Source organism: Parus major, chromosome 3, assembly GCF_001522545.3.
Source record: "Parus major isolate Abel chromosome 3, Parus_major1.1, whole genome shotgun sequence".
Taxonomy (NCBI): domain Eukaryota; kingdom Metazoa; phylum Chordata; class Aves; order Passeriformes; family Paridae; genus Parus; species Parus major.
In genome coordinates this window covers 981,982-989,026 of record NC_031770.1, presented here as the reverse complement: position 1 = coordinate 989,026, position 7,045 = coordinate 981,982, and the positions used below count along the sequence as shown (strand labels likewise).

The window sequence follows — 7,045 nt, the reverse complement described above, 5'->3', positions numbered from 1 at the left end:
TCCCGGCCGCGCCGGCCGCCCAGGTGAGCGGGGACCGGCACCCCGGAGGGGCTGGGGCGGGGATACGGGGCTCCTCTCCGCTTCTCTCTCGCTGCCCGTGCGCCCCGCAGCGCTGCCCCGGCAGACAGGTGGGCAAAGCCGCGCTTAAACTGCGCCCGAGCGGCGCTTAAAGCGCGAGCGGCCGCTTTCGGGATCTTTTCGCCCTTCTCAGCCCACACCTGAAGCTGTCCCCGAGCGCACCGGGAGCAGAGAACCCCCGTTTGGGGCTTTTTTTTGGCGGGGGGAGGATTTTCCAGCTTTGCGATGGCTCAGCATCCCGCCGGAGCTCACGCTGGCTCCCGGAGTTAAACCCAGCCCTAACAAAGAGCTGTTTATTAAAGCCAGCGATGCGCCAGCATCTATTTGCTTTTACCTCCCTTCCTCTGCGCTCGGGGTATCCCAGAGCTGCCAGCACACCCCCGGCAGCCCGGGAGCCCCGAAACCGCTCCCGGGGAAGCAGAGGACACCGAGCGGGTGCTTCGGCTCCCCGTTTGTCCTCCCTCAACCCTCAGCAGCTCTTTGGAAACGGGAATAATTCCACAGCGCGGTTGTGGAAAAGGGGGAGGAAATCCCTTCCAGCAGGTGGGACAGAGCCCACCAGCTCCGGTTCGCTTTCCCGGAATTCCATAGCCCCCAGCGCAGTCCCTGCGCGCTCCCTCCTCACTGCGCTCCCCGGATTTCTGAGCTCTGGGAATGGCTTTGCTCTTTTTCCTCGGTTTCGAGTCAATTCCACAGGAATCCCATAATAACGGTGCCCGTCTCCGGCATGAGTCAGTCCCGTGGGAGCGATCGCTTTGCAGGCAGGAGTCCCAGCAGCGTTCCTGGCCCCGGCAGAGCTCACAAGACAGCTGTTTTCCTCTTCTTTTGTCATGTGGAAACGGGACAGGGCTGGAGCTCCGGCAGGATGAAACATGAGTTATAGCATCTCTCCCACAAAGCGATCCCAGCCCTGCCTGGAGCGCGGGCCTAGGTGGAAAAAACTCCCGGATCTGGGTAAATGTGGAGGGAAAGACAAAGTCAGGGCACTCAGGGAACACCGGACGCCGCGGAGCTCCCGCACCAGCCTCCTCCCGGGGCCGGCCGGGGGGCTCCTGGGGGGAGCGGCAGCACAGGGAGGTCCCCATGGCTGTCCCCATCCCTGTCCCCGCAGAGCTGCCTCAGCAGGCAGCAGCTCCTGGCTGCCATCCGGCAGATGCAGCAGCTGCTCAAGGGGCAGGAGACGCGCTTCTCGGAGGGGCTGCGAGCCGTCAGGAGCCGTCTCAGCACCATCCACGCCTCCCTGGCCAAGGAGCCGCCCGCCCGTGAGTCCTTGGCACACCATTCCAGGGAAACAGCGACTGAAGGGTGGCTTGGAAGAAAAGGGCGCCCTCCAAACTCATCCCCTTTCCGTGGGTCTCGCAGCCTCCTGTCCTGCCCTCCAAGCCCCTGCGGATGGGAGGAAGTTCGGCACCAAATATTTGGTGGATCACGAGGTTCACTTCGCCTGTGATCCAGGATTCCAGCTCCTGGGCTCCAGCACACGGACATGCCAGGCCAACGGCAGCTGGACGGGGCAGGAGCCGCGCTGTGCAGGTACCGCTCATTCCCGGCCCTGGAATGGCCTTCGGAAAAGCCGATCGATTTCAACACCGGGCTGCTCACAGTGGGGAGGGATCGCGGCTGCCCCCCAAAGTTCCAGGGATGCTGCAGCTCCCGTGGCTTTGGGATTTCTCAGCCTTAAGGAAAACTGGGAATTACAGCTGGAGCAGCTGAGGAGATGAGGGCGAGCGGGGTCGCGGCTGTGACGTGCCGCAGGGTACCGAGGCTATGCCCGAGGTTTGCTTCCCGAGAGGAGGTAACACGGCACACGGATCTCTGCTTTTCCTGCAGAGATCAGCGAGTGCTCGAGCAGCCCCTGCCAGAACGGCGGGACGTGCCTGGAGGGGCTCGGCCACTTCGAATGCCTCTGTCCCCCGCAGTGGGCCGGGACCAGCTGCCAGTACCGGGCTCAGACCGGTGGGTCACCCTTGCCGGGGGATAGATGGGATATTCCATCCCGCGGCCCATCCCGGCTCCCCATCCCGGCATTTTCCCGCAGCTCCTCCCGGCTGGAGCGTGTCGGATGACCCGGCCTTCAGCCGGCAGCCCCGCTGTGCCCAGCTCGCCCAGAGCCAGCAGTGCAGCTGCGATCCCGGCTTCCAGATGAGCGGCACGGCTTCCAACAGCATCTGCCAGGGTGAGCCGGGATGCGGGAGGGATGCGGGGATGCCGGGAGTCCCGGAGGAGCCACCGGCCGGGCCCACAGCGGCCCAGCCCCGCCGCCCCGGGACCCGCAGCCCCGTGTCCGGCTGCTTCTGGAACATCCCCGGGGTGGGAGACCCGGGCGCCGCCCCGAACTCCTCCGGGAGGCTCCAAGCGCTTCAGCCCAGCGGTCCCATTGATCGCGAGCCGGGCCATGGGGACCGAGCTGGGCCGGGCCCAGTGTCGCTCTCGGCGGGACACCGAGAGGGCTCCCGTGCCCTGGGGTCCAGCAGCCCTGCCCCAAGCCGCCTCCCCGGCTCCTCCAGCCCCAGCTCGCTCCCTGGCTCTTCCCGGGAGGCTGGAGCGAGATCCCGGTGGATCCCTGTCTCCGCAGACCTCGACGAGTGCGAGGTGTACCAGCAGGAAGGGGGACCCCGGCTGTGCGCCCACGCCTGCATCAACACTCCCGGCTCCTTCCGCTGCTCCTGCCCCGCCGGGTACGTCCTGCTGGGCGACGGCAAGAGCTGCGAAGGTGAGGGGGCTGGAATCCACTCGGTCCCAAGGGCTTTGGCATTTCCCCCCAGCTTTTTCTCCATTTCCAAGGGAGAGGCTGGTGCAGAGGGGAGGGAGATGATGGAGCCACGCTTTGCGGGATGGCAGCGGATGGAGGATGTTTGGGTTGGCAGGAGCCCCGGCTGGATGCAGAGCTGGATGGGGAAATGAATCCCAGGGTTGTGCTGGGGAAGGGAAGGGAAAACTCCACCAGAGTGCTTCAAAAGAATCCCTAAAAATGAAAATAAAATGCTTTCCTTGAAGCATGGCTGCTCCTTCTCCTTCTCTTTCTCCTTCTCTTTCTCCTTGCCCTTTCCCTCTCCCTCATCTCTCTGGGTGATGGAGCACTTTGGGTCTGCACCTCCTTGAAGATGACCCTGCTGTGGCTGTGGGGATGTTCCTGGAGCAAGGAATTCCTGGGAAGAACCGAAAGCGATGTTAAACCCCCAGAATTCCAGGATCAGCTCAGAGGGTGGCAGCGTCTCACCCAGTCCCAAGGGAATTGGGGTGCAGGTGGAAGGCAGTGGCTGGGAATGGTGGGAGGCCACAACTGCTGAAAGCCTCCTGAAGAAACAGGGAAGTTTTTGTGCCCCAAAGTGTTGATTGCTGCAGGTCAGGGTGGAGAAAATCCCGATTTCCCCATCGCTCCCCGATTTTCCTGCGTTCCGTGGCATCTCGCTAATGATCCCAGTAAATCCTCTGCATTCCAGCTCCTGCCAGGTGTCCCTCGGGTGATCAGTAAATAAGAGGGATGGGGTTTCCAAACAATCGAGCAGAAAGGTTGGGAAAGCAGCTGCCTTCCTGCTGGGAGAGGGCTGCTCTTAACCCGGCCCCGGGCTGAGCCTTCGGAGAGGAGATGGAATTCCGGGATGCTCCCATATTTTTTGGATCGTGTTTGACCTGTTTCAAGGCGTTTTTTTCTATTTTCTGTCAGGAAGGTGAGCTGAGCTGGAGCTCAGTTCCAGGCTCTGACCCCTCTTCCCGCCCCTCTTTTCCAGATATTGATGAGTGTTCCCTATCCCAGGATAACTGCACGAGTGGGAGCAGCTGCATCAACACGGGCGGGGGATTCCAGTGCGTCACCCCCGAGTGTCCCCCGGCCGCCGGCAACATCTCCTACGTCAAAACCTCCCCCTTGTAAGTGCGGGGCACCAAATCCACGCCGCGCCATCCCCGCGGATCCATCCCCCCCCGCCCCAAAAAAAACCTCCGTGGCTTTTCCTTCCGCAGCCGCTGCGAGCGCAACCCGTGCCCCATGGAGAGCCGCTCGTGCCACCAGGCCCCCAAAACCATCTCCTTCCACTACCTGCCGCTCCCCTCCAGGGCGCGGGCCCCGGTGCCGCTGTTCCGCATGGCTCCGGGCCGGCCGGGCCCGGACAGCCTGCGCTTCGGCATCGCGGGCGGCAGCGGCCGCGGGCACTTCGCGGTGCGGCGCTCGGAGCGGCACGCCGGGGAGCTGCTGCTGCTGCACAGCCTGCGAGGGCCCCGCACCCTGCACGTGGATGTGGACATGGCCGAGTACCTGGATCGGGCCCTCCAGGCCAAGCACCTGTCCAAAATCACCCTCTTCGTCTCGGCCTATGAGTTTTAAGTGAGGGGGATTGTTCCTTGATCCCTGCTCGGCTGCCCGTGGCTCCCGGGGGAGGTCCAGGCTGGAGCCGGCCAGCCACCGCTCTGTCCGGAAGATCTCCATCCCGGGGGGGATTTACGCCTGCCTGGGTGGATTCACACCACCAAATGAGGTGGAGAAGTCCCATCCTCATCCCGGCTACAACAGCCGATGGAAACCACGGCCCTGATTTCCTTTGAATTCCCATTTTTTCCTTTAGGAAGCGGCAAAGCCGAGTGTGGAGGGGTAGAGAGAGGCTCACGGCCTTTCCCGCTCTCCTCCCTTGTTGCACGCAGACCTGATCCCTAAAAACACACCTCCACTTCCCTCTGGATGCTGAGAATTCCCCTGGCAGCCTGAGAATCCTGGAAATCCCTGTAGGGATTGAGGTCTGGCACCCCTGGGATCCATCAGGGCTGGAAAACTCCGTGGACATCCACCTGGGTGCCCTCTCCGGTGAACGGGGCAAAGGAGCAATTCCAGGGCTATCCCTGCTCCTCCAGCCTCCCAAACGGGGATCCCCCATGGATCCCCCTCCCAGCAGAGCTTCAGCTGCACGTGGAGGTGGGAATATTCCCTGCTCCATCAGCCAGAGCCTTCATCCCGGCATAGGAATGCTGGGGAGAGCTGGGATTCGGCTTCTCCCGGGGGGATTCACCCTCCTGCTTGTGCATGTTCCGCATGTTCCCTCATCCCGCTGATTTAGCACAATTAAAGGATGATGTAAAGGATGGCACCGGAGTGAGGCACCTGATGGATGTGTGGGATGGGGGGAATGCTCACCCAGAGCAGTCCAAGGGGAACTGGGATCCGGGAGGGCAAGAACCTGTTATCCGTGGGTTTATTTTCCTGCTTTGTTGTGTTTGGGAGGGGCTGGCTGACAGCAGGGAGCTCATTCCCACAGGAGCATCCTTCCCCCAGGGAATCCTCATCCCTGAGCGTCTTTTCTCCCGGGAATTCTCACTCCCTCGCATCCTGCCCAGCTGCACCCACCAAAACCATTCCCACTCCCTGTCCCGGGGAAAGAGGCTCCCCCAGACGGATCAGTCTCCTCTAGGGCATCCAGCTCCTGGATTTTTGGGGGGTATGGGAGTCGGGAAGAACAAGAAGGGACATTCAGGGCTGCTGTCGGCGGATGGAGGATGTTTGGATTGGCAGGAGATCCGGCTGGACGCAGAGCCGGGCAGGGAAATGCATCCCAGGGTTGTGCTGGGGGAGGGAAGGGAAAACTCTGGAGTTCTTAAAAAAAACATCCCTAAAAATTAGGAGAAAATGCTTTTCTAGAAGTACGGCTGCTCCTCTCCTTCTCTTCTCCCATTCCCTGACACTTCCCAGCCTGGCTGGACGTGCTCCTCCAACAGGCCACGGGCCTATTTTGGGATGATAACAAAACCTGGGAGCCAAAAAGCAGGAATCTGGGAGAGGACAAGCTCCTGACCAGGCAGAATCGTTTCCATCTGCCGCTTTCTCCGGATAACACAGCTGGAGACGGGCGCCTGGACCGCGCTCCGGAGGCTTTTCCTTGCGGCACGATCCCAAACTGGCAACATTTTCCTAATTCCCGAGGCCAGGGTGAGCTGGTTTCTCCCTTCCAGCCCTGGAAAAGTTTAAGTTCGGCTCTTTGCCTTTCTCAACCTCTGGCTGGCGTTCCAGTTGACTAAAGGAGATTTGTTTCCCGCCCCAGAGCGGCTGCTCCGGAATCTTTCAGACTTCCCGAGGTTGGAATTTGCAGAGAGAGGCTCTTCCAGTCTTGGACTACAACCTTCAGTGGGGATAATAATATTTAGGAGCTGAAAAAAAAAAATAAATAAAAATAAAAATAGCAGGAACGCTTCTGCTTCCCTTTGGTGGGCACGGCTGGCCCCAGATGCGCTGTCCCAAAAATCACCATTTCTCACCCCAGAATAGTTTTCTCACCAAAACTTTAGGATTCTCCCTTCTAGTCCACGTTTAGAATCCCTTTTTTTCCTTGTCTGTGGCCTGGAGAGATGATGCTGAGCCCTGTGAGCCTCTGCTCCAGGGCTCCACCTGTGCTGATGGCGCTAATTAGTCCTAAGTAGCCCTAATGATGCTTCCCCAGCCAGCAGCGGCTCGTCCCTGGAGGAATGCTGTTTTCCAGCCTTTTCCTTGGGTTTACCTGATTTCCCCGAGGGTCTGGACCCTGTTTCCACACTCAGGTGTGATTGGAGACGATTCTTCCCTTAGGGATCTGAGGCTCTTCCCACCGGGAATCCCATGGGAATCCATGCGAATGGTCCGCCTCGTTTTTATAAACTTTATTCGACTGCTAGGACTGGAAAAAGCCGAGCTTTTTTTCAGTGTCCTGAAAAGCTCTGAGAGGCAGGGAAAGGAAAAAAATGGAACTTTTCCCGGGAACGTTCGATGCAGCGTCATTGGGGTGACTCTTGACGGACGCGTCTTCCCTTCGCCCACCACATTTTTATTAAATGACTGGCTTGGAACCACTTTATCCCGCCTTTTGTCACGCCCTGACCCCGACGGCGACTCCAGGGACAGCTTTCGTCCCGCCCTGGGGCCACGCGCTCTCGGTTTAATTACGAGCGTCACTAATTAATGACCGCGCGGGCCGCTTCCCCTCACGCGCACCCGCCGCCAGGGGGCGCT

The 7,045-nt window shown here is 60.4% G+C and overlaps 1 protein-coding gene across 1 annotated transcript; it reads left to right on the top strand.

The window, feature by feature from the left end:
• Window positions 1-637: 637 nt before the first annotated feature.
• FBLN7 (fibulin 7) lies at window positions 638-5,151 on the top strand. The gene is made up of 7 exons (XM_015622026.2): window positions 638-1,340; window positions 1,441-1,611; window positions 1,909-2,034; window positions 2,117-2,254; window positions 2,654-2,791; window positions 3,810-3,948; window positions 4,042-5,151. Exons 1-7 carry the CDS (start codon window positions 1,037-1,039, stop codon window positions 4,400-4,402), a joined length of 1,377 nt encoding a protein of 458 aa, XP_015477512.1. The 5' UTR covers window positions 638-1,036; the 3' UTR covers window positions 4,403-5,151.
• Window positions 5,152-7,045: the final 1,894 nt, after the last annotated feature.

Bases quoted from the DNA above. Each gene is read 5' to 3' on its own strand.
- FBLN7 (XM_015622026.2), top strand. From the start codon at position 1,037: ATGTGGAGGGAAAGACAAAGTCAGGGCACTCAGGGAACACCGGACGCC. The intron at 1,341-1,440 runs GTGAGTCCTTGG...TGGGTCTCGCAG, and splicing joins GGCCAAGGAGCCGCCCGCCC to CCTCCTGTCCTGCCCTCCAA. The intron at 3,949-4,041 runs GTAAGTGCGGGG...TTCCTTCCGCAG, and splicing joins TACGTCAAAACCTCCCCCTT to CCGCTGCGAGCGCAACCCGT.